The sequence below is a fragment of the Panthera uncia genome, chromosome B1, assembly GCF_023721935.1.
Source record: "Panthera uncia isolate 11264 chromosome B1, Puncia_PCG_1.0, whole genome shotgun sequence".
Taxonomy (NCBI): Eukaryota; Metazoa; Chordata; class Mammalia; order Carnivora; family Felidae; genus Panthera; species Panthera uncia.
This window is the reverse complement of record NC_064811.1, coordinates 29,392,417-29,420,343: the sequence shown is the minus strand read 5'-3', so window position 1 is coordinate 29,420,343 and position 27,927 is coordinate 29,392,417. Positions and strand designations below refer to the sequence as shown.

General features: G+C 34.9%; 1 protein-coding gene across 3 annotated transcripts in view; it reads left to right on the top strand.

The window, feature by feature from the left end:
- ARAP2 (ArfGAP with RhoGAP domain, ankyrin repeat and PH domain 2) overlaps positions 1-27,927 on the top strand; it is a 185,029-nt gene that overhangs the window by 82,501 nt on the left and 74,601 nt on the right. For all 3 annotated transcript variants that reach the window (XM_049630420.1, XM_049630418.1, XM_049630419.1), the window contains exons 15-19: positions 1,448-1,592; positions 3,877-3,979; positions 4,627-4,825; positions 5,006-5,069; positions 25,802-25,965. In XM_049630420.1, the coding sequence (XP_049486377.1) occupies positions 1,448-1,592; positions 3,877-3,979; positions 4,627-4,825; positions 5,006-5,069; positions 25,802-25,965 (675 nt within the window). The remainder of the gene's footprint in view (positions 1-1,447; positions 1,593-3,876; positions 3,980-4,626; positions 4,826-5,005; positions 5,070-25,801; positions 25,966-27,927) is intronic.

Below are 27,927 nucleotides of genomic sequence, written 5' to 3'. Positions count from 1 at the left end.
AAACTAGGCAGTTGCCTTCTTACAAGGAATACCAACAGATACCGTTTTCAGCCCATCTTTTATTAGATTTCTTTGCTGTATTTAATAGTGGTAATCATTCCTTTTTGGAAAGCTTTGAGCCTTTCTGTTTTATACACTGTCTCTTCTCATTTGCCTCATTGCTTTTTGTCCCCTCCTACTGATGCTTATAATTTAGTTTCCTGACATTTTATCCTTGGTTGGTTTAAATTTCCAACTGCTGCTTGTGCTCTAAAGACTTTCAAGTTGTTGAGCCCTTTCCTTGCTCCAAGATGCAAATCTATAGAGTGATCTGTCTCATAGGTGTCTCTACTTTGATTTCCAACAGATATCTCCCAGTCAGTCTAAAAGAAAACTCACTGCACTCACTAAAACAGTTTGTACTTTATTTTCTTTTAAATAAAAGTGGACCTTATGGCCAACCTTGTAATCGAAGCTAAAAATAATGGTATGACCATTTATGAGCTCTTCCTTATTCCCTGAGTTTAACATTATATGTTTCATCTCCTTAAACCACACAGAGACATGCATACTTTTCTCTCTCCCTCTTCTCTTCTCCATCTCCCTCCTTTCAACCCTTTCCCCCCATCCCTACTACGACTGCCCTACGTTTGGCTGTCTTCATTTCTCACCTAGACTTCTGTTGACAGTGTCCTAACTGGTCCCCTGTCTCTGGCCTCACCTTCATAAATCTGTATTCCGCAGTAAGCAGAGTATGTAACATTTATCTCTGGTCACTTTCCTGTGCTGAAACCATTTCAGTGGCACACCATGAGCTACACAATCAAAGCTCAGCAAACTTCTCTGAAAAGAATCAGGTAGTAAATTATTTAAGCTTTGCAAGCCAGATGATCTTTGCTGCAACTCAGCTCTGCCCTTGTAGTGGGAAAACAGCCACAGACAATCTATAAGTGAGTAGATGTGGCTGTATTTTAATAAAACTTTATTTATTAAAAACATGTGATGGTGTGGATTTGGCCCGCAGGCCATAATGTAAAGACCCCTTACAATTTGATTTTTAAATTCCCTAACCAAGGTACTGCAGGTTATGGCTCCTTTATTCTTTTGCGTACCTACCTAACATCAACCACAGTCTTACTTTTTACACTGCATTTTTTACTCTGAATACTCCGTGTAGACATCAGTCCTTGCTGTTTCCGAGTTGTTTGCAGCAATCTCTTTATGGATCTGTCTGCTTTTCTGGTCATCAATGTCACAGTTATTTTTGTCTTGTACATTCCTTGTTACTAGATTGTAAATTTTCTGAGAGCAGAGAAAGTGACAACTGTATATCCCATGCAGCACTAGCATACTCTTTACACAAAATAGGAAATCAGTAAATGTATTTGAATCCAATTGTTATTTAAACCATGTGTTTTATAAAAAACTAGGATTATGGCATAACTCAATTTATCATTTAAATTCCTAGAGACAAATAAAAAGTGGTGTGTTTTCGAAGGAGGCTTCTTGAGTTACTATGAAAATGATAAGTCTACCACACCTAATGGCACCATTAACATCAGTGAAGTTATCTGCCTGGCTGTCCACAAAGAGGACTTCTATTTAAATACCGGGTAGGTTTGCTATTAAACAGGTAGGAGATGAAGAGTAGTTTCTGATAGTTATCATACCAGATAATAAGAGTTTAGTTATTTGAATTCTTTGTTTGCTTCTTGTAAAAGGGTTTAATGGTTTCTTGAAGCTTAATCATTTTACAGCTTCCAAAAGTTCCTTAGGGAATTTGCTAAAAAGTAGAAAAATTAAAATATTATACTGGGTACTATGAAAGGCTAACATATTTGCATCTAATCTTAAATAAATTTATAGCATTCCATTCTAGAACATGTAGTCCTAAATGTTTATCATTTACTCATTATTTAAAATCAAGGACTAATGGCATAATTTATGCATTCATTTAGTGTATTATCATTCAAATAGGCGACAAAGGAAAATAGTGATGACTTATTCACATTAAAATAAAAAACTAAATTTATTTAAGATCATATTGAAATGCCAGATTCCTTGAAGATTTACTTTAGCTTTTAATGGTTTCAAAAACATAGCAATTAAAACAGTAAGCATTATTTATTTAATATATTTGACTCAATGAATGGTTTAATAGATTTTTTGGTAAGGACTTTTAAAAACAAGCCATCTAAGATACTTAGTGTGAAATTTACATTTTTTGATGTAATTAGTGAAAAACTGTAAATACTAAAATCTGGCTAAGCTAGTTATATAGAAACATAGTATTTTAATATAAATTTTATGAGAATGGGAAGAGATTTGTAAAGCTTTGTTATTTACATAAAATTACACATAAGATAGTATCATCATATGATGACCAGTATATACTAGTTGAGGTGACTATTGTTTTCTAGTAAATCTAATTTGATTTTTTTTTTTTTTCAACATTTTTTTTTATTTATTTTTGGGACAGAGAGAGACAGAGCATGAACGGGGGAGGGGCAGAGAGAGAGGGAGACACAGAATCGGAAACAGGCTCCAGGCTCCGAGCCATCAGCCCAGAGCCTGACGCGGGGCTCGAACTCACGGACCGCGAGATCGTGACGTGGCTGAAGTCGGACGCTCAACCGACTGCGCCACCCAGGCGCCCCAATCTAATTTGATTTTTGTAAAGAAAACTGATTATTAGTTGATTTTGTTTTAACCTTGACATTGCTTCTTTCTAAATGAATAATTAACTTAGTGTGGCTTACTATGAAATATTAAATGCATTCTAGTATTCAGATACCTAAGTAGTAAATAAAACATAATTTAAAATATTATTACTTTATGTCAGCATATAATCATATTCAAAATGAAAACAGGCTTGATAGAATGTTCCTGGTACAAGCAGACATGCAGGAGAAACTATCTACAATGAGATAAGGTTAAAAAATAATTATTGCAGTCATATTCTGAGTGTCCTTGAACAGCATTTTCTAGAGTTTGAACTCTAATTTAGATGGGGAGGAGCTACATAATTTTGCATTTGAGGAAGAAAGCTGGCTGAAATGGTAAGGGAGAGATGGGAGGTAGATCACAATTACTGAGAGTTTACATAGAGAAAGAGAGCATTAAAAAGAAAAAAAAAATGGGTTTGAGAGAATCTTATGATGGAACTAATGAGATTCACTGTCTCTCTTGGTGAAGAGCTGCTGTTAGGAAGAAATTAAACCCCAAGATTTTGAATTTGTTGATAAAATAGATGGCCTCGAAATTGAAACATGAGGAAAACACAACCGTTTTGGGGTAGAAAAAGAGGAAGAAGGAAGAGAACTTTGATATAGGGTATTTTGAAGTTTTCTTAGGTAACAGCAACGATGTACCTAACATGTTCCAGGAAATAGTTGGAGTTATGGACGGATCCCAGGGAGAATTCAGGACCTGGGATGTTACTGTAATTTTAGCTACAGTAGGGAGATACAGTTTTGTGATAAGATGAGATAGATGATGGGAGGAAAATTTGTTAAGACAAGAAGAGGACTAATTAGAGAACTGTTTGGACAATGTTTGCTTTAAATAGAGTAACCCAAGATGGCCTGGTCTGAGAGGGAAGAGGAAACCAAAGAGAGCCAGAGCCCTTTGCCACATGGGTCAAAACTGATACGTGTATATATAGGGCATTAACAAAGCCATGCAGTAGGGTGATTAATTGGAAGACTATTCCTTTTGTCTGATCCAGTGTATTCCATTTATTTGAATGAATTAAAGTGTAAATCATTGGGAAAAGATGATACATTTCAAAGCATTATCCGATTTTCAAAGGGAATTTAATTAAAACCTTGACTTTTGTGTTGTTTCCATAAGAGCCAAAAGTAAACAGTGATATCTTTTTATTCGTGTGTGCTATAGGCCCATCTTTACCTTTGAGATCTATTTACCCTCAGAACGTGCATTTTTATTTGGAGCAGAAACATCTCAAGCTCAAAGAAAATGGACAGAGGCAATAGCCAAGGTATTGCATATTTATCCTAAGTCCAGAAGATTCTTAATTTGGAGTTTCTGGTTGAGCTTCAGAAGTCCAGTAAAATTTTATACAAGATTCTGGGAAAAATGACCATATTTCATTAACTTTTCAAAGGTTATAGTCAAAAGAGATTAAGAGCTTCCTTCCTAGAGCCTTAAGCAGAGAAAAAAATAATGTAGGACCTTGGAGAAATCATTCTTTGAATTAAGGCCATATACCTATACTGTCATTATAAAGTCATTTCTGTGTATGTCTCTTTATAGGTAAATATGTTATTTGTGGTATACACAAAGGGGAAAGGAACAGATTCAGCCAAAGATACAAATGGAGACAAACATTGTTGAAGGTTGACGTTTTGAAAAATGCCACAAATCAGGATAGAGAATGTCTTCCTATTTAAGTTCTGTATATATCAAAAAAAGTGGTTTAAGATGCTGCCATTTGAAAATGCATTATAGCTGTTCAGTTGTAAGACTGATAGAAAGTTTAAATAATTGTTTTGAAATTTGGATTACTTCTAAATTTTTAGGGTAGAAAAACTATTTTTGTTTTCCTACCTTCCCTCAAATCTGTCAGTAGGGAAGGGATTTCCTATTTTCACTGTCTTTATTACTTTTCTGTATTTGTTTTAACAGCATTTTGTTCCCTTTGTTGCTGAAAACTTAACAGAAGCTGACTATAATTTGATTGGTCAACTCTACTACAAAGACTGCCATACCCTGGATCAGTGGAGAAAAGGCTGGTTTTCTATGGACAAATCTAGTTTGCGTTTTTGCCTTCCAATGCAAGAAGTTCAGGAACATAGAATGCACTTAAGAAGACTGCAAGAGCTAAGTAAGATTTTTTTTTTTCCTCTCTCATCTTATATTTTGGATGCAATTCTTTATTGCATATGATAATAGCATCATAGAATTATGCCTTACTTCCAAAAATAAGTACTATTAATAATTGTGTTTATGGGTATTTAGCATCTTGTTCTAAATCATATATTCATGCTTTTCTCTCTCCCTACAGCAATCAGCACAGTGGTTCAAAATGGGGAAAAAATAGATGTCTTGCTCTTGGTAGAAAAAGGGAGGTAAGTGCATTTTTTCTTTTTACTCTTTATTACAGTTTTTCAGGATGTTTTGGTTATCTTCTTTGAAGGAGAACCCATTATTTTATAGCCTTTTGGAAGTTGTCTGAAGTATGTGTATGTCTGTGTGTGTGTGTGTGTGCGTGCGTGTGTGTGCGTGTGTGCTCATACATGCACTCTTGAGTAGAAAGAATATACTAATAAAGTTTGCATATTTTTGTATTATGACAAAATCAGTATGATCAATCATTTTAGCTATTTATAGACTTAGATTCTTTTGAGACATTCACATTTAAATATTGGGAAGCATCTTGGAAGTTGTAAATATGTTTTCAGTATAGGTAAATGATGAATATGTATAATATCCTGAATTATCTATGCATGTGAGTCATGCACAAATAAAACTCGATTTCTTGAATGTATTCACTTCAACAAGTACTAAGCACCTACTGTGTATCAGGTACTGTTCTAAGTACTGGGGTTACAGTGCTGAGTAAAATGATTTTTATGCCCTCACGGAGCATGTATACTAGTGGTAGAAACAGAATGTGAGCAGACAAAAAAAATAATTACATAGTATCACGTGCATCAATTTTAAACGCTTGAAGAAAAATAAGGTAAGGAGAGAGCCTGACAGGACAGTATTCTGTTTTAGATAAGGTGGTGAGAGATGTGCATGAAGCAAAGAAGCAGACCATTCAGCAGCCAGAAGAGAGTGTTCCCGGGATGTTTTGAAGAGTCTTACATGTCTTAGCATGTTCATGGTCTGCAAGCAAGCTGCTGTTGGCTGGGAGATTTGAATGAATGAGATGGTAGAAAGAAATTATTTCAAAAGAGAAAAAGAATTACTGCAGAGATCTCCCTGGGCTGGATCATAGAAGGCCTCACAGGTCATAATATGTGTAAAAATTTGTATTTCATTCTGAGCATGATGGGAAGCTGCTCATTTGGAGAGCCGGGATGTAGAATGATCTGATATAGATGTTTAAAGGTCTTCTCTGACTCCGGGGGAACAAGCTTTTGGGGGACAAAAGTAGAAGTGATTATCCATTTAGGTGCTGCTACAGAGGCCAGACAAGAGATGACTGACATAATAAGACAGTGTTGAGGAGTGGTTGGAGCCATTGGGAAGGCAGAGGCCAGAGGGTTTGTTCATGGATCAGGTGAGTGGGGTCAAGGATGACCCCAAGTTTTTGGCCTGAGCAAGTACCTGAATGATGATGATGTTTTTTTTTTTTTTTTTTTCAAATAACAGATATAGGAGATTAGAGTTAGGATATTAATGTCAGTTTAGGGTAGTAGGTTGAGAATTTGGTTTTGAAAATGGTGACATTGACTTTAATAGCAAAGTGGGGCTGGTGAGTGGGCATGTGGGTATATAAGTCTGGAATTAAGTGGAAAGGTTGCAGCCGGAGGTAGAAGTTTGAGAGTCACTGGCCAAGGAACTGGATGGATTCACCTAGACAAAGAGTAGAGACAGAGGAGAGATTTGAGGATGAAGCCCCAGGGACTCCAATAATTAGAGGGTAGGCAGAGGAGGAGGATCCAGAAAAAGAGCCTAGGAAGGAACAGGTAGGGTCATATCACAATTAGGTATAGTCTCTTGAACAAACTTTTTTTTTTTTCTAACCATTTGCTCTAAAATCCCTTAGTTATACTGGGGCATCTGGGTGACTCAGTCGGGTAAGCTTCTGACTTCTGCTCAGGTCATGATCTCACGGTTTGTGAGTTCGAGCCCCACGTCAGGCTGTGTGCTGACAGCTCAGAGCCTGGAGCCTGCTTTACATCCTGTGTCTCCCTCTCTCTCTTTGCTCCTCTCCTCCCCCACTTGTGTTCCATCTCTGTCTCTCTCTCTCTCTGTCTCTCTGTCTCTCTCTCTCTCTCTCAGAAATGAATAAATATTTAAAAAAATTAAAATCCCTAATTACACTGATGCAGTATTTTTAGCTCTACCAGAGTACAAGATAATTTGCAGAAACATCCATAATGTAAAAATATAGCTGAATTAGCCTTCCCTCTGGTTATTTTCTTTGTTGGTGACATGGATAATGACTTTCAACAGTTGTCTGAACCTGTCTTCAGTTTCATGTGAGGACGTTAACAGCTTTAGACAACAAGCATATTGCTGATTAGGTATTAATGTCAGAAGGTGTTTTTTTAGTTTATAGGCATAATTAGTATTTTGTATTTTTACTTGTTTCTTTCTGGGATTATAAGTGTTCATGATACTTAAGATTCTGATTTTTGGTACCAGATGATGGTTTTGCTATACTTTCAGAGTACTGTGAATTATATATTCACCAATAATAATGAGGTAGTATTATGTATATGTGGTATTATATCATTGAAGCACTGGCATAATGCAGTTTTTACAATCATCTATTCATATTTATGGAATGCCAACTGCCTCTTACCTTTGTGGCAAAGGAAAAAAGTGGTCAGCAATACAGATTTGGAGTCTGAACTCCCAGAACTTATGTTTTTAAACAAATAAACAGCAACTTATAGTTGAATTTATTTATAGTTGAATTTATTGTATTTATCATTTACATTATTAGGTTACTATAGCCAAGGTTCTTTTTTTTTTTTTTTTTTTTTTTTTTTTTTACCATTTTCAGGCTAAGGGGGATTTCACCAGACACATAGGTTTTAATTAAAATGTTGCAAACATGGATTAAAATGTACCAAAAAGGTTTTAGACTTGTTCAATTTGATGAATTTTTATTTAGCGCTTATTACATGCAGTGCACTCCCTTATGAATACGAAATAGGGGAGCCAGAAGACTGAACATTTTGTTATTTTGTAACATCTTGACCTTTCCACTGGATTCCATGAATCAGGAGGTGAACTCAGATACACTCTGAGTTCATAGAATAGTTGAAAACTAATGGAATTGCAAAATAATGGTCAAAGCTGCTTAATTGTGTTTCTGATAATGATTTCAAAATTTTTATCTATGTGAGTTATTAACAAAGTACATTGCAAGCATTTTTACTAAAGTGAAGAACAAAGAGTATGACAAGAGTAGGAGAAATACAGAGACAAATCTGTAACCAACTTATTTTCCTTAAGTCTCTTTGAACAACTGCCATACAAAATGTACCATTTGGAAACAACTATATTTATCACGTGCTTACATCCTGCTTTTTCTTGCTTTTCCTGTTTTCTCTAAATCAATAATGTTCTGACAAGAACCAGAACACAATGATGAGAATGTATAGAACTCACTGTGTAACAGGCACTATTTTAAGCACTTGTAACAGCCTTACAGTGCCTATATGATATTGAGGAGAATAATCTCTGAGTTCAAAAATAAAGCTGCCAGTTATTTCACCAGCAAAAATGGATTTATTTAGGAATAAAGAATTGCAAGTAGGGACAAGTGAGCTACAATGAAAGCATTGGGAAGTCCAGAGAAAAAAAGAAAAGGAGTAATCTTTTATAGAGGCAAATGGGGGACTTGGGGAGCTTTTATAAACAAAAAGCCCTTTGCACTAAACTGGTAGTTTATAGTGACTTTTCATTGGCTGAGGTTTGACGGTCTCCCGTTGGCTGGGCAGTTGCTGTGGAGGAGAAAACCTTTCTTCCTCCTGCTGGAGTAGTAAAGATTGAAGTAGAATGGACTCGCAAGATTCCTTTCCTATTGGGTCTGCAATTAATTGACTGACTAGTGTCTGTAAATGAGAGTTCTTTTTTCCTTCCTGACTCCATTCTAAACAGGGTTTTCTTTTATTTTCACAAATCCATTTTGAAATTGAGTTGAGGTCAGTTTGTAGCTTAACAGCCTAGAGATTTTTTGTTTTGTTTTGTTTTGTTTTTAAAACAAGTATTGTTTAATTTACCACACCAAATTGTTCTCAAAAATTAAGCCAACAAATGTAACAAGAGCCTGGATAAACAATATAAGTTACCAGAATTTAAAATTTCAGCATTTCGTTAGAAAAATTAAATTACTTTGTTAGAAAATATTTTGTTAAGGGGCGCCTGGGTGGCTCAGTCTATTGTGTGTCCGACTTCGGCTCAGGTCATGATCTTGCGGTCTGTGAGTTCGAGCCCCGCATCAGGCTCTGCGCTGACAGCCTAGAGCCTGGAGCCTGCTTCGGATTCTGTGTCTCCCTCTCTCTCTGCCCCTCCCCCACTCATGCTCTGTCTCTCTCAGTCAAAAATAAATAAAACATTAAAAAAAATATTTTGTTAGGAAAATATGTGTGTGTAGATGTGTGTGTGTGTGTTTGTGTGTGTGTGTGTGTGTGTGTGTGTGTGTATAGCTCCATGTAATTCTTACCTAATTAGAGAGCTGCAAGAAGGGAGGTCAAAAGTTTGAGTCATGAAGAATCAGCCTGGGTAGAGTACCTGGGTGGATCAGTGGGTTAAGCATCTGACTCTTGATGTCTCACATCATGATCTTATGGTTCGTGGGATTGAGCCCCATGTTGGGCTCTGTGTTGATAGCTTAGAGCCTGCTTGGGATTCTCCCTTTCCCCCTTTCTGTCCCTCTCCCATGCACATTTGCATGTGCACACGCTCTCTTTCTGTTTCTCTCTCTCTCAAAAAAAATAAGCAAACTTAAAAAAAAAAAGAATCAGCCTGGGAGATTTTGAGTGCGCTAGATTAAGAACTCTGACAGAACATGGAGAATGCAGATGCACCAGGCCGTGCACCTTGTGTGGGGCAAAGTAGGCTGTCATACTTACATATCTGTTTGTTTATATGTACATGTACACATATGTGTATGTATATATGTGTGCGTATTTACCTGTGTATATGTTATGTAAATAAAATTGACTTCAAATAGGGAATAATGGCAAAAGAGCAGGTTTGAGAGGGAGCTTGGGAAATAATGAGTTTGATTTTAGACGTGTTGAACATGAGTTGCCTATAAACATTCTAAGGACAAAGTGCTAGGAGGAAGTTGTATTTATGGATCTGATATTCATATACAAGTTAATGGAGAAAATAGATTTTTGAAGTTACCTATATATAGAAGGAAGAAGAGGAAGTCACTTAGTTAGAGTCTATAGAGTGAGTCTTTAGAGAAGTAGTGTGTTAGAGCCGTGATGAATGCACATGATTTTAGTGGCTGGTTGATTGCCAGGGTGGAGTAGCTGCCTTGGGATTTTAATTTAGTTTATCCAGAGGGTGAGGCAAGAAACCAAGAGAGGTGTCATAAAACCCAGGAAGAGACAGTATTTCAAAAAGGCAGAAATAGTCAAAACTGTTAGGTGTTGCCTGAGGAGGGCAGATACTTCACTGGATAATTGACGTGGAGTCCATCTGGTGACTTTGAAGAGAGCAAAAGTGGTAAAGCAGAAACTGGATTAGGTTAACTTTGGGAATTGAGTAACTTGGAACAGCTGGTGAGGAGTTTGGTGAGGATATCTGGAGGTTAATAGGATTATCAAGGTAGAAGGGATTTGTCCCAGAAAGGGAATATGTGTGCAGTTTGTTTTTTAGATGGTTTGAACTTGTGCAAGTTTAAATTCTGATGGGAAAGAGATGCAAAAAGGGAGATATTGAAGATATAAGAGAAAGGACAAGAAGAAAGCAAGGTCCCTTGATTGTAACAGGAAGAAAAGAGAAACTGATGTATGGTTTTGGATGCCAGTAACTTTCTAGATCTTTTGGGTAGAATGTTGAGAAAGGTATCCATCTGATGGTTTTCATTGCTTTTTGACCTGGTAGATAAGGATGACTCCTGAGCTTTTGGCCTGGGTGGCTTTAGGAATGGTTGTATCATTTACCAAGATAGAGAATATGTGCTCCTCTCCCAGTTTTCAAACAAGGCTAGTTAATTATAGATGTGATTGCTTAAGAGCTGTTTTAATACCATGTCGAAAGAAGGGGATTTCATTGCACTGCCCTCTTTTTCATCTCTTTTTTGATCTATTAGTCTGTTGGGAAATAATGACTGTAAGCTAAAGTAGATTGTTAAACTTGTCAATGACAGATAAAATTGTGGCTTTAGGAAGTAAAACAACTCTCAATTATTCATATTGATGGCATATAGAGATAGGGTGAATAATTGAAAGAGAGAGAAACCAACTCTAAGTTTAACTTTTTGTTTTGTTTTGCTAGTAATATCTTGCAAGTCGTAAATAAATTTAATAAATAAATTTCACATCTTTCCCCTATCCTTGTCTACTTTTGATTAAAGTGCCAAAATATATTAATATTTCTTAAAGAGAGGAGGAGAAAGAACCCCCTGAATTGGAAAAGTTCATAAATTGATAATCATCTACTGAATATAATCAGTATTTAGATATATATTTTAATCTTCACGGTGATTTTATGTACATAGCATGAGTGTCTTTATACAGAAAAATATTGCAATAATAATTTGCACACACACAGCATTTTTGCTCTAAAAATCTCTAAACAGAAGGTGTTCCAGATGGTGTCACTTTAATGTGTATTCTTTGTATACTTTAAAAATTGTTATTTTGGAAAATAAAGCTTTCTTGATTACACTTAAGGGTTTCTGGCCTACTATTTGGTGATATTATGGGGACTTAGACTCTGCTTTTCTTTTATGCCTTAGTCAGAATTTCTTTTTGTGAAAAAAATTATGTTTTTGAATGTCTATTATTAGTGAGTGTTCTGGACCATGAGGTCAGAAGGCATTTTCCTGGACAGTAGGTTATATATCCACTTTAACTGGAATGTTCAAAACATCCTTTTCTTAAAATGTGAAAACTGTTTCTGCACATTAGCCTGCACTTTTGCGTATGTTTTTCTGATGAATAAGCCATTCTGTTGACGATTTTCACTTTATATAGCTACATGCCCATTTGTCAAAGACACCTATTATTAAGCTTTTACTGAAAGGTTGTTGGTTATAATGAATACCTTATGAATAACTCAGATGTGTTATCAGAAACAAAAGGCTGACATGTTTCTTTGTTTTTGGTTTAGTTTGTTTGTTTAGATTTCTTGGTTGACCTATAGTAAAGCATAATGCACTTGATGGCTCCCAAGCCTGACTGCATTCAGTTTTTAATGCAAATTCCTGACATAAAGAAGGTAACCCTGGAGAATAAACACTTCATCAATACATTCCACAATTATGGAACAGATTACTTTTCTCATTTTCAGAGATTAACACTCTGAGTTTTAGATTCTTATTTCATATCAATTTATTACATATGATGTTTTTTTTCCCTCCTTGAATTGTATTTTGCAGCAGCTGATATGTTAGCAATACTCTGGAGGGTGAATTATCTTAAAGTGTTTTCTAAATTGTGCATGTAATTGCAAATTAAATAGTAGCCGATTGCCCACAATATCAGCTTGACTGCTTTTGTAACTTACTGAGGATTTAATTCCTACAGATAGTTTAATCTGAATGTTGCCAAGACAAACAAGAGATTCTATTCCCTCACCGCCCCCACAGGTTTTGCAAAAAGAAAGAAACTATTCAAATTTGTATTATAAAGTTATTTTTTTAAATAGAATTACAATAAAGGGAATGCATGACTATTTAACACAAGCTAGATTTTAAAGTATATATTATTTGCTTCAAAAGTTTCTTTTACTCGGTTTAAAGCACCTTCCATATACTAGATAAGGTTAATGAACAAGTAAATGTGGTAATATCTGAAAAGGTACCAAAGAATGAGAAGATTGCTGCTCAAGAAATGTGGGCATGGTAATAGTTTTTTTTTTGTTTTTTGTTTTGTTTTTTTTTTTAAGAGAAGTATATTTAACTAGATTTAGACTACGTAGGACTTCGGTAGGAAAAAATGAGGGGGCTAAGACACTAAAGTATTCTAAGTGGTGGAAACAGTAAGTTCAGAGGAATATGGCTAGGGAAGAATTTCAGTGCAAGTTGGCCTTGACCTTGAGCTCCTGAGGAGGAAGTATGAACCAATAAACTCAGAAAGATAGGTTGATACCATCTTAGTATTATCAGCTAAACGTGATTAATAACTTGGCTTGTTCTGGAAAGGATTGCATGTTCTTTACAAGGGTACAGAAGATGTGTTTTTTTTTTTTAAGATACTTTAAAACTTAAAAAAATACTATTGTTAAAAGTGTGAATTTTGATTTATTCTGCAGCCAGTGGAACACCATTAAAAGTTTTAAGCAGACTTGAAACAAGGCTGTTTCTCCCATTCCTTTAGGTGATGCCTTATAGTGTGCAGAGATGAGATTGAAAAACTGGAGCTTTTGCTTTTCCTGGGGAATTAGATGCTTTGACACATTTTACTGAACTGTTGGCTTCAAAAGAAACAAGATATTTAGAATAATGTTTCTTCCTGCATTGTTTTTGTGACAGTCTCTTTATCTGCAGATTTTCTTAGCAATTGTTTGCTTGCTTCTCACTAAACTTCTGTCCTTAATGCAGCAAACTCCTATTTGAAGGTTGGGGGAAAAATACTGTATCTCCACAAATTAAAATGAGAGAGATTTATGGACGCAATGACTAAATAAAATTGCCAGACTCCCCTTTCTGTCTACGAGGAAATATGGAATGGAACATGCCCTCCCATTTCAAACAACCAGAAAACTGGGTGACATATATGAAACTATTTTAAAATGTTGGGACAATAAGCATTCCAGGATTGTGATTACGGAGAGAAGGGAAACAAACAAAGTAAGATTTAAGGTCAACTTGTCTTTTTTTTTTTTTTTTTAACCTGTAGGCACTTTTCAGTCTATTCACTCTGCCCAGGAGTCGGCAGACCAAAACAGAATGTGGTGTTTTTGCTACATTAGAAGGGTAGAGAGGGAGGGGAGTTTAGGAAATCTGTAGTAGCTAAAATTTTCCAGAGATAGTATCAGAACAGAGGAACATATGAAAAAAAAAAAAAAAAGTTTTGGAAATCCTCATAGAAGTTTCCTTCCACCTTTGGCTCAGTACTAATCTGGGTATTTGTAGGGTGAGGTTCCCAGAGGCTAGGCAGAAACCGCTCCCATGGTACTATGAATTGAACAACTCCCAGAACTTAGACCACAGTGGAGTATGTTCACATTCTGTCCAGCTAGGTTAGACCTCATTAAACACACATGGCATTGGCAAAGACCTCAAAAAGGTAACACCATAGAATTAAGGTTAATAGGTTAAAGTTAGATTTATTTTTTACCTTATTACTAAGATTAAAAATAGATCTGCAAAGCATCAGGTTCTCCACAAGTAATTTAGTCGCCAGGTGTCAAACAGGCAAATGATACCAAAATAAACATCAACATTCTGTAAAAGAAGACTACAGTCCTGATACTCAGCACTCATAATGTCTAGTGTATGATTAAAATTGCTTGTGTTGCCAAAAAGCTGCAAATCAATTGATAGGAACAGACCCAGAAGTGAGAAAGATAATGGAATTAGCAAAGACTGTAGATAGTGATTATTGAATATTATAAATATATTCAGAGATGCAAAGGAAAACAAACAATGAAGAAAAATGGGTAATTAAAAAAGAAGCAAATGGATTATCCTTCTAAAGCTGAAGGATACTCTATCTGAAAAGAAAATTTCACTGGATCAGCTTAATGCATGAGTAGGTTCTACATAAAAAAAAGATTGATGACCTTGAAAGCATGACAGTAGAAACTATCAAAACTTAAGCACAGAGAGGAAAAAGACTAAATAAAATCAACAGAATCTCCATGACCAGTGGGGCAATATCAAGCAGTCTCATGTAAATGTACTTAGAATCCCAAAACTAGAGAAGGGAAAGAAGTTAAAAAATCTTTGTAGAATTATGGGCAAATATATGAATTTGATAAAAACTATGAGCCATATATGTCCTACAACCAGCATACCTCAAGCATGATAGAGACGATCCAACCACATCAAGAGATACAACATAATTAAATTTCTGAAAACCATTGTCAGGAAAAAAAAAATCAAGTGCTGAGAGGTCGAGAGGCTTCAAAAGAAAGTATAGGTGACAAAAATGAGGGTGTCTCATCAGAAACAGTGCAAGCCAGAAGACAATATATCGAAATATTTTCAAGTGTTTGGGGAAAAACAAAACAGCATTTAAAAAAACCTGAAAAAATTAGCAAACCAGCAGCTGTTAACCTAAATACTAAATTTAGCAAAAAAATATCTTTCAGAAATGACAACTATATAGTTTTTTGTTGTTGTTTGTTTTGTTTTTAAAGAGAGAGAATGTGAGTAAGGGAAGGGGGAGAGGGAGAGAGAGAATACTAAGCAGGTTCAGTGCCCAGCATGGAGCCCAACATGGGGCTGGATCCCAGGATTGTGAGATCACGACCTGAGCTGAAATGGAGAGTTGGATGCTTAGCCACGCGGGCGCCCTAAAATAAACTAGTTTTGACCAAACAAAATGCTGATGTATTCTACAAGACTTAACTATTTTTATTAGAGTGTATATGTGTAAGATACCCTATTGTTCAGTCATATCTGTGTGGCACGTTTGCCTTTTGGTTGTGTTTAAAATTATTTATGTAAATGAATTTATTTTTTATACAGTTAAGTTTATTGATTTTATTTGTGAAGACAGTCTGGTTTTTAGCAGTAGACCAGGCTCATATGTGATAGTCTACACTTTGTGGCTTTTGTATTGCAGTTTTGAGAAAATTGTTTTTGTAAGTCCTGGGGCTTGGTTTATAGGTCTTACTGAACTGTCTTGATTCATTATAGGATGTAGGAATGTTTCTTTATATGACCTTGAAATGCCCTTTAAAATTTATGTTTGAGGAATGGACAATTAGAACTCTATTATAGAGTTCTTCAAAGTAACTTTTCAGATTTTCAAGATGTAAATGAAATATTCCTCTGGGATCCTAGAAATGTAAAAACATTGTTTGATATTAGTTGGGATTACAGAGTCGGCTGGGATTTGTGTTGAAAATGTCTTTTGATGCTTCATTCCATGTACACAGAGTTTAGCTAAGCATCACAGAGGAAAGTTGTTGAACTGATGCTATTAAATGTCACACATCTACTTCACGAGATGCTGTATTTTAGGATTCAGTCTTTGACAGGTTGACTTGGGAGCTAACTTGTCATTACTTGTTCTACCCCTCACTAGTTCACAAGGAGACAGCTAAACTTGTCATCATGGGATTTCTTCTGACTAGAAAGAAAATTTAAAGTTTGAAATGTGCACAGTTGATGGCAGAATTACACTGGTATAGAAGGAGGGTTGTTGCATTTTGGATTTCTTTCCTTGATTGCTGAAATAACTCACGCACAGCACTTGTTTGTTTATAAGCAAACAGTACCAAATATTTTGTAAATATTTTGAGTTTGATTATCAGTAAAAAAAAAAAGTTAAATATGAATCAACGAAAGTTTAAAGTTCTCTCTTTACCTAAACTCTTTTTAAATTTTTTTTTTTAACATTTATTCATTTTTGAAAGTGAGAGAGACAGAGCATGAGCGGGGGAGGGGCAGAGAGAGAGGGAGACACAGAATGCAAAACAGGCTCCAGACTCTGAGCTGTCAGCACAGGGCCCGACACAGGGCTCAAACTCACGGACCTCGAGATCATGACCTGAGCCGAAGTTGGATGCTCAACCGACTGAGCTACCCAGGTGCCCTGACCTAAACTCTTGAATTTAGCAAATCATAATTTCAATTGTCTACATAATGTATTGGCTTGATATTTCTCAGGGAATTTACCCAATTTATATAGTTTCAGTTAGACAAATACACCCAGCAATAGAATGCTATTGAGCTAAAGATGATGTAAGGTAAACGAAAAGGCTAATTAAATAAAGCATGTCAGCAATATAACAGCAAGTGTCTGGTTTCTTCAAAAAGAAAATTATAGAAATAGGAGGTCGTGGCTGCTGTGGTGCTGTGGAACATAGAAACAATAGACACAGATGTCAGGGAAGAAATAGTAGTTATAGCAAGTTCAGAAGGTGTGAGAAGTGTGTATAAGGTACTGGTAACTTTATCTTCTTAGAGAAACATTTATAGAAAAGAAACTGGAGGAAAGAAAGGACTTTTATTTGCTTTTTAAATTAGGGCCAGTGAATTATCAGGAATGTAAAAGATGACCTCCCACCCCCAATAAAAGAAAAGAATAACCTAGTGTTTATGCACCTCATTTCTTTCTCTTTAGGTTGAGTCCAAAGGAGCCCCATCAGAGTTTGAAATCAAGATTAAATAGTTCTGCTCTGGTATAAATATACTTTTAAATACATCAGTGATTACTTTTAACTTGTGTTTCAATTCAAATTTTATATCTAGCAATAGGATTTTAAAACTATTATGTACCACTAAATGCTATGCACTATGCTAATGACCAGAAATCCAAAATGCTTTCTTCCTTGCTTGCCTGTGCAAAGTTTGGATTCTAACAGCAAAAAACATTTACACACAGAACAGATAGTATAATAGAGGACAAATCAGCTATTCATAATTAGGAAGGGACACATGTACTAAGTATTGGGACATTAAGCATAGAGTGTCAGGGAGGGTTTCCTGGAGTACAGTTCAAGGAGGATGGGAGTAGCCAGCCAAGAGCAGGAAATATTTATTGTAATAAGATATGAATTTTTAAAGTGTGTCTTTAGGAGAATGGAAGAGTTGGAGGGGAAAATATAGGCCAGATATGAAGACCCCTTAGTCATGAAAATTCCAGAGCTGTAGAAGGGAAATGATGAGGAAATGATGCCATTGGCTTTGCATTTGTCAATTTATTTTAGATGTTTAAATTGAGGTGTAAATGATAGGTAATGTTAGTTTCAGGTATACACATAGTAATTCAAATTTTTATATATTGTGAAGTGATCACCACCTTCAGTCTACCATTTGTCACCTTCTAAGATTATTACATATCAGTATAGTCCCTGTGCTGTACATGGTATCCCCATGTCTCATTTACTTTAACTGAAAGTTCATACCTCTTACTTGTACTTAGTTTGTACCCTTCTGCTGTTTTGCCCATCCCTTCACCCTTCTCCCCTCTGGCAACCACCAGATTATGCATTGTATCATTATATCTAGGAGTCAGTTTCTGTTTTGTATTGTTTCTTAGATCCCCCATATAAGTGAAATCATATGATATTTGTCTTTCTCTGACATGTTTCACTTAGCACAATACCATCTAGATCCACTCATGTTGTCACAAATTCTTTCTTATGGCTGAGTAATGTTTCATTGCATATATATACACCGCTTCTTTATCCATTCATCTGTTGATGGACACTTGGGTTGCTTCCATAACCTGGCTCTTCTAAACAATGCTGCAGTGAACATAGAGATGCATATGTCTGTTTGAATTAGTGTTTTCTTTCTTTGTTTTTTTTTTTTATTTTTGTCTTTCAGATAAATGCCCAGAAGTGAAATTGCTGGATTGTGTGGCATTTCTGTTTTTTATTTGTTGAGGAATCTTCATACTGTTTTCCATAGTGGCTGCACTGTTTTACATTCCTATCAGATGTACGTGAGGGTTCCTTTTTTTTTTTTTTTTTTGTATCCTCATCAGCACTTGCTATTTCTTCTCTTTCTTTGATACTTTCCATTCTGACACATGTGAGGTGGTATCTCATTGTGGTTTTGATTTGCATTTCCCTGATGATGAGTGATGTTGAACATCTTTTCATGCGTCTGTTGGCCATCTGACTAATTTCTTTGTAGAAATGTCTACTCATGGGGCGCCTGGGTGGCTCAGTCGGTTGAGTGTCCGACTTCGGCTCAGGTCGTGATCTCGTGCTTTGTGGGTTCGAGCCCCACGTCGGGCTCTGTGCTGACAGCTCAGAGCCTGGAGCCTGCTTCAGATTCTGTGTCTCCTTCTCTCTCTGCCCCTCCCATGCTCATGCTTTGTCTCTCTCTGTGTCTCAATAATAAACGTTAATTTTTTTTTTTTTTTTTTTAAAGAAATGTCTATTCAGGTCCTCTGCCAGGTTTTTACTTGGATTGTTTGCATTTTTTTTTTTTTTCCTCCGCTTGAGTTGTGTGGATATTAACCCCTGTTGGTTATATAATTTGCAGGTTATCTTCATTTTCTTGATGGTTTCCTTTGCTGTACAAAAACTTTTTAGTTTGAAGTATTCCTGTTTATTTTTGCTTTTGTTGCATCTTGCCTGAGGAGACAGATCCAAAGAAATACTACTATGACCATTATCCAAGAGCTTACTTTTTTTCTTTTTGGTATTAATTTTCTGCTTTCTGGTCTTAGATTTAATCCTTTAATCTATTTTGAGCTTTTTTTTGTGTTTTGTATAGCGTAAGAAAGTGATCCAGTGTCATTCTTCTGCATATAGTTTTCCCAATACCATTTATCAAAGAGCTCTGTTGCATGTTTTTGCCTTCTTTATTGAAGATTAAATAATTATATAAACATGGGTTTATTTCTGGACTCTATTCTGTTTCATTGATCCATGTGTATTTTTAATGCCTGTATCTTACTGTTTTGATTACTGTAGCTTTAGAATAGTTAGAATGTAAGGAGTGTGATACTTCTAGTTTTGTTCTTCTCAAGATTGCTTTTGCTATTCAAGGTCTTTTGGGGCCCATATAAATTTTAGGGTTATTTTTTCTAAATCTGTGAAAAATGCTTGTTGGTATTTTGATAAGGATTGCGTTAAATCTGTAGATTGCTTTGTATAGTATGAACATTTTAATAGTATTCTTTCAATCTTTGAGCATGGTATCTATTTCCATTTATTCATTTCATATTTGGTTTCTTTCATCAGTGTCTTAGAGTTTTAAAAATACAGGTCTTTCACTTACTTGCTTAAATTTATTCTTAGGTATTTTATTATTTTTGATGCAATTGTAAATGGTATTGTTTCTTCATTTCTTTTTCTCATGGTTCATTATTAGTGTATAGAAATTTACAGATTTCTGTATATAAATTCCAGATCTCTCAATTTTACTAATTTATTCTATTTTTTTTTTTTTTTTGGTGGAGTCTTTAGGGTTTTCTGTCCATAGTATCATGTCATCTATAAATGGTGACAGTTTTACTTCTTTCTTTGATTTAGATGCTTTTTATTTCTTTTTCTCATCTGATTGCTATGGCAATGGCTTCTAATACTATTTTGAATAAAAGCGGTGACAGAATTCTTGTTCCTTATATTAGAGGAAAAGGTTTTATCTTTTCACCATTGAGTATGATGCTAGCTTGGGTTTGTTAAATATAGCCTTTATATTGAGGTATGTTTCCTCTAAACTGACTTTGTTCAGAGTTTTTATCTTTAATGTATGTTGAATTTTGTCAGTTGCTTTTTTCTGCATTTATAGAGATGATTATTTTTTGTATTCTTCCATTTGTTAATGTGTCTCACATTGATTGATTTGCAGATATCAAACTGTCCTTGCATACCTGGAATAAATCCTATTTGATCATGGTGAATGATCCTTTTAATTATATTTAAATTCAATTTTATAATATTTTGTTGAGGATTTTTGCATCAGTGTTCATCATCAAAGTTGATAACGATATTCTGGCCTTGTGGAATGTATTGGAAGTATTCCTCTTAATTTTTTTTTTCTTTTTTGGAAAGGAATTGCAAAGGATATGTATAAACTCTTTTTTTTTAAATGTTTGGTAGAATTCACCTGTGAAGCCATTTGGTCTTGGACTTCTGTTTGTTGGGAGTTTTTTTGATTACTGAGGTTAAGTTTTGTTACTATTAATGGGTCTGTTCAAATTTTCTGTTTCTTCTTTAGTCTTGGAGATTGTACATTTCTGGGAATTTATCCATTTTTCTAGGTTTTCCAATTTGTTGGCATATCATTTTGCGTAGTAGTCTCTTATAAGCCTTTGTATTTCTATGTTATCTGTTGTAACTTCTCTTTCATTTCTGATTGTATTTATTTGAGTCCTCCTGCTTTTTTTTTTTTCTTGATGAGTCTGGCTAAAGGTTTATTAATGTTTATCTTTTCAAAGAACTGACTCTTAGTTTTATTGATTTTTTTGTCTTTTTAGTTTTTATATCATTTATTTCCATTCTGATCTTTATAATTTCCTTCTTTCTACTAATATTGGGCTTTGTTTATTCTCATGTTTCTAGTTCCTTTAGGTGTAAAGTTAGATTGCTTACTTGAGATTTTTTCTTATTTCTTGAGGTAGGCCTATATTGCTAGAAACTACCCTCTTATAACTGCTTTTGGTGCAAGTTACAGATTTTTTACTGTTCTGTTTATATTTTTATTTGTCTCCATGTATTTTTTTAGTTTCCTCTTTGATTTCATCATTAACTCTGGTTGTTTAGTAGCATGTTGTTTAGCCTCTGTGTGTTGTTTAGCCACTTTTCATGTTGTAATTGATTTCTAGTTTTATACCACTGTGGTTGGAAAATATGTCTGAAATGATTTGTCTTCTTAAATTTATTGAGACTTGTTTTATAGCCTAACGTGATCTGTTCGAAGAATGTCCCATGTGCACTTGAAAAGAATATTTATTCTGTTTTTGAGTGGAATGTGCTGTATATATTTATTTTTTTATTATTTATATTTTAGTTAATATACAGTTCAGTATTGATTTCAGAAGTAGAATTCAATGATTCAACACTTCCATACAATAGCCAGTGCTCATCACAAGTACTCTTCTTAATGCTCATGTGTATATCTGTTAAGTACATCTTCTGTAATATGTTGTGGAAGGCCTATGTATCTTATTGATCTTATGTCTGGATGATCTATCCATTGATATATGTGGGAGTGTTAAAGTCCCTTACTATTATTTATAACTGTCAATGTATTACTGTCAATTTATTACTGTCAGTTTCTCCTTTATGTCTTAATATTTGCTTTTTACACTTGGATGTCCATATGTAGGTGCACATATCTTTAAAAGTGTTACATCCTTTTGTTGAATTGATACTATTATCATTATGTAATGTTTTTTCTCTATCCCCTATTACATTTTTTGTTTGTTTTAAGGTCTGTTTTGACTAATGTAAGTATTGCTACTCCAGCTTTCTTTTTATTTCCATTTGAATGGAATGTCTTTTTCCATCCCTTCACTTTGTGTGTCTTTAGATCTGAAGTGAGTCTCTTATAGGCAACATATCTATAGGTCTTTTTAATAATCCACTAACTGTCCCTCTTTGTCTTTTGATGGGAATATTTAGTTCTTTTACATTTGAAGTAATTATTGATAGATATGTACCTAATGCCATTTTGTTGATTGTTTCCTGTTTTTTTTGTTGTTGTTGTTTTGTGGGTTTTTGTAGTTTTTCTGTGTTCCTTCTTCTTTTGCTCTCTTCCCTTATGATGAGATGACATTCCTTACTGTTCAGTTTGTATTCCTTTTTCCTTAATTTTTGTACATCTGTTACAGATATTTAGTTTTTGGTTTCCTTGAGGTTCATATAGAATATCTTTAGTGTATAGTAGTTTGTTTTAAGTTAATAGTCATTTAAGTTCAAGGATGTTCTAAAAGCACTGCATTTTAACTGCCCCCTCCTGATACATTTTATGTTTTTGACATCACATTTTGCACATTATTATTTTGTGTATCCTTTGACTAAGTGTGTAGTCCTAGATAATTTTACTACTTTTGTCCTTTAACCTACATTCAACAACCTACATAGATACGTTCTAGCTATGTGGGTCATTGATCTACTTTATTCTATGTTTACCATTACCATTGATATTTTTTTCTTTCATAGTGTTTAGTATCTAGTTACGGCCTTTTCTTTTTATTTAAAGAAGCCCCTATAGCATTTCTTATAAGGCTTGTTTGGTTTTGATGAACTCCTTTAGGCTTTTGCTTATCTGGGAAACTTATCTCTCCTTTAATTCAGAATGATAATATTGCTGGGTGTAGAGTATTCTGGTTGTATTTTTTTTTTTTTTCCTTTCAGCACTTTGAATGTATCATATTCCCTCATGACTTCCTTATGTAAAATTTCTGTTATAAAATTAGCTGATGGGGTGCCTGGGTAGCTCAGTTGATTGTCTGACTTGATTTTGGCTCAGGTCATGATGCCAGGGTTGTGGGATCCAGCCCTGCATTGGGCTCTGAGCTGAACATGGAGCCATGGAACCTGCTTATGATTCTCTCTCTCTCCCCCTCTCTCCCCCTCCCCCCCCCCCTCTCCCCCTCTCTCCCCCTCTCTCCCCCTCTCTCCCCCTCTCTCCCCCTCTCTCCCCCTCCTCCTCCCTCCCTCTTTCTCTCCTCATCCCCCTCTGCTCCCCAGCTCATGCTTGCTCTCTCTCAAATAAAAACATAAATTAAAAAAATAAATAAAATCAGCTGATAGTCTTGAGGGAGATTCCCATGGCATGTAAATAGTTGTTTTTCTCTTGCTGCTTTTAAGATCCTCTCTTTAATTCTTGACACTAGTTATAATGTATCTTGCCATGGGTCTCTTTGAGTTCATGTTATTTTGGAATTTCTGTTCCTGGCCTTGGATGTCTTTTTCCTTTACCAGGTTGGGAAAGTTTTCAGGCATTATTTCTTCAAATAGGTTTCCTGTCCCTTTGGCTCTTTTTTTTTTTTTTTTTTTTTTTTTGTAATTCTCCCCTTCCTCTGGGACCCCTTTGATTCAAGTGATCATGTACTTGATGTTGTCCCAGTGGTCCCTTAAGCTCTGCTCATTTTCAAATTACTTTTTCTTTTTGCTGTTCTGATTGCATGCTTTTCATTCCCTGGTCTTCCACTCTCCTGCATTGATCCATTCTTCTGCATCATTTAGTGTGTTGATTCCTTCTAGTACTTTTTATCTCACTTATTATTCAGCTCTGATCTTTTTTTTTTATATTTTCCATCTCTTCATTGAAGTTCTAACTGTGTTCATTCAGTCTTCCTTTGATTTTTAGTGAACATCTTTATGAGCATCACTTTGAGTTCTCCAGGTCCAGTGTCATTCAAAGCCATTGTTTCCTTGTTTATTTTCTGTTTAGATTATTTGTCAGTTGTTGTAAGTGAGGTATTAAAGTCCCTATTATTGTTATATTACTGTCACTTCCTTTATGTTAGTTATTGTTTTATATATTTGGGTACTTCCACATTGGGGGCACAAATATTTACAATTGTTAGATCTTCTTGTTGGATTGTCCCCTTTATTATGATGTAGTGCCCCTCTTTATCTCTTGTTACAGTCTTTGTTTTAAAGTCTAGTTTGTCCAGTGTAAGTAAATATTGCTACTCCAGCTTTCTTTTGACATCTGTTTGTGTGATAAATGTTTCTCCATCCCCTTACTTTCCATATGCTGGTGTCTTTAAGTCCAAAGTGAGTCTCTTGTAGGCAGTATAATGATGGGATATTTTTTTTTTTTTTTTTTTTTTATCTGTTCTGATACCCTATGTCTTTGGATTGGAGGGTTTAGTCCATTTACACTGAGGGTGATTATTGATGGATATGTATTTATTTCCATTGTATTACCTGTTTTGTTGTGGTTTCTGGAGATTTTCCCAGATCCTTTCCTGTCTTTGTCACTTTTGGTCTTTGCTTTCCACTCAAAGAGCCCCTTTTAATATGGCGTGCAAAAAGCTGGTTTAGCGATGTGACCACTACTTTGAACTCTTTATCTGGTGGACTGCTTATCTCTCTTTCATTTAGTTCTTTTTCTGAGATTTTGCTTTGTTCTTTTGTTAGGAACATATTCCTTTGTCTCCTTATTTTGCCTAACTTCCTGTGTCTGTGTATTAGGTGGATCAGTTACACCTCCCAGTCTTGAGGGAGATTAGTTTTGCATATTAGATTGTCCTGGAAGCCCTGAGGAGTGAGTATTAGAGACACGGAGAAGTAGGAAAGGAAACTTATTAGGAAGCATTTTAGTGACCTTAAGAAGCATTGTAAAAACTTGAAATCAGACAATGTCAGAATGAAGAGAAGGCAGAGTAAATATATCCAGGAATGGAAATCAACAGAATTCATGTGGCAGTAATGTGGTTTGGGTGGAGGCAGAGCCAATCTAAAATTAATTAATCCCATATTTCTAGTGGGATAAGTGGAGGATTATAGTACTAGTCTGATATGATGAAAGAAAAAGGTTCAAGATAATTGTGACATAGTAAGATGAGGGTGTCCAAAAATTAATATTAATTAGTATTATTGTTTACTTAGTTATTAATACTACATTCGCTGAGTCTTGAGGTAGGTACTGTTATTATCCTCATTTTGTCACTAATGAAACTGAGGCCCAAAGAAGGTTGATAACTTGCCCAAGGTCACAAAGGAAGTAAGTGCAGAGTGAAAATTTGAGGTTGGGTAGTGATTACATTTTCTACTCTCTTGACTACTTCATGCTCTTTTCAGTCACATGGAGATATGATCTGTGAGATAAAGTTATAATCTGTTGATAGGGATTTGGGAGTTACTGTCTCTAAGCGAGGGGTGAAACCATTGGCCTGAATGATGAGTCTCTGCAGAGTCCTTAGAGTTCTTGTGAGTGCACTGAGGTTCAAAAGAGGAAATGAGCTTGTGTAGAAATTGAGTAACCAGAAAGATAGGAAAATCTGGAAAGAATTATATTATAAAAAACAAAATGTATTTTTTTTTCTTTTTTAAGAAGTGAAATCATTGACAGTCCTAAAATCTTAAAAAAAGTAGCCATAAAATCTAGTCACCCATGATGCTTGCCAGAGTAGTTTCAATCCACTTATTCAGAAACAAAATAAAGTGGGTCAGAAAATGAAGGGAGGTGAGACCATGAATTGAGAGAACTTTCCTGCACTTCATGGAGAGATGTCAGTGTACAGATAAAAGAGATCAAATGGAAGCTAATGGTAGATGGAGAGTTTTCTTCTGATGGATGAGGCAAGATCACATTTATATGGATTTAAAGATACTCTGTCTAGAAGTCAAAATTTTAGAAAAAAATTATAATTTGAAATGCTTTTAAACTTTACAGAACATTATACATCCATGGGCATACCAAGTTGGATTTCACAGTCTGGCATACTGCAATTGAAAAAGCAGCAGGTACAGATGGTAATGCATTACAAGATCAGCAGCTCAGCAAAAATGACGTTCCCATTATTGTGAACAGCTGTATAGCATTTGTTACACAGTATGGTAAGTATTGCAAAGTTTTTATTCAACCCCCAGAACTCATGGTATCATTCTTAGAGTTTTTTAAGTGGTTCCGCCACTGGACTGCATTAGAGCTCTTTATATTTGAAAGTACATCAGTGAAAAATAAAAACATCATCACCATTCAGCCAAATGCCATTCCTTCTCCCAGTAAAATTTAAATTACACAATGTACTTTTACCATTTTCTTCTTTTACATGCGTAAAAAATTTAAATGCCATATTGAAAGAATCTATATTATAAAATGTATATCAAAAATAGACTGAAGACTTTATTTTTCAGAGGTTACAAGGGTTACTGTAAAGTCTAAGGGAATGCAGTGGGTCGCCTAAACATGTTTTTGGAAGTGGTAAACTGTGGGAAAATATGTGAAAGAATTTTTTGTTGCTGTTGACAAGCATTCAAAGTTTGTATATGTATTTATTTCATTCAACGTGCTATTAGTCACATGTTTATATTAAGAATCATGGTTATTCTAATAGTTTTGACTTGATCTTAACAGAGTTTTATGAATAGTTTGCAAGTAAAAAACAATTGGTTGACATACACATGGGCTAACTTCATTTTAAAATAATATGCTATGATAGTAAAGTATTCCTTGATTCTTCATGTTTATTTTCAAATATGAATTCCTCAGGTTCCTTCTTTGTTACATATTTCATCAATACTCTAAAAGGTAGAAGATTGTGAACTATATTTTAAATATAAAAATGTTTTCTACCTTTTAATCTGTAGGTAAGTGCCATTGATTTAGATTACAAGTTTGGAAAAGAGTAAAATGATTGATCTTGTATTTGGGAAGGTAATTAACTTTTTTTTTGTTCTCTTAATATTAGAAGTGTCCTTGGGTGTTTTTAATTTGAAAAGAAGGTGTAATCAGTGACAGAGCTGCAGTAAAACATTGTGTTATTAGTTTGTTACTTATTTATTGTCTGTTGTGTGCCAGCCATTGATCTTGGTACTGGAAGTACAGCAGTGGGAGTAAAAAGTTAAAGACAAAGCCATGAATCATAGGTTTCAGTAATGAGAACTGACAACAAACTGCTATGAGTAAAATGTTAGAAATAACAAAGGCTATGAAGAAAATAATTTTTAGAAATTAAATTTATAATATGTGTATATTAATCTATCTTCTTCTGGAGAGAGTGCCATTTTAAGTATTTTGCTTATTTCATATATAATTCAAGTATCATTAATCAGATTCACTGTGTTTGAATTACATATCTTTGAATTATATACCTACTGTAAATATGTATGCAGTCACATTATGTGGCTGTTACTCTATGAAATCCCTTCCTGTGATACTGTGTCCTTATTTTCCTTATCAGTGGTAGTCATCTGTTTATTTGAAAATGGGGGAGGAAGAAGGTTATCATCTTCATTCGTTAGTCATTCAGTATTAGCACACTTGAATTTCATTGGTATAAATGAATTGCACATGTACTATGTTTTAGCAAGAGCAAAACCTCATTGGGAATTTTCACATCATGTTAGTTTCATAATGGCATAAGGTCTTTCTTAAGCTGTGAAATGATTAAAATAATTCTAGCTCCAGTGTATCCAATTTAAGGTTTCTCTTGGGAAATCAGAAGTTTCTTTGTGGTGTTTCTTTGAATTTAAAATCATTAAGCATTAGATTGTTTTCAACTAAATTTTATACATTAAAACTACTTTGTAACTCTGGCACAAGGTACATTAACTTGCATATTAAAGTAATAAAGCCGATGAAAGACTGTGTTTTGTTTTGTTTTTAATGAGCAGAATATGGGGGAAACCCTGATGTTACCAGCATGTATAGTAGGGAAGATATGACACACACTTGGAAAATGCCCAGTGATTAATAGAATGAAGATGGTTGACTCAAAGACTTTACAAGTCATGATTATTTTGAACTTCCTGACCTTTGTATTAAAATCTGAAGGCCAGTTTTTTTGTGTTCATGGT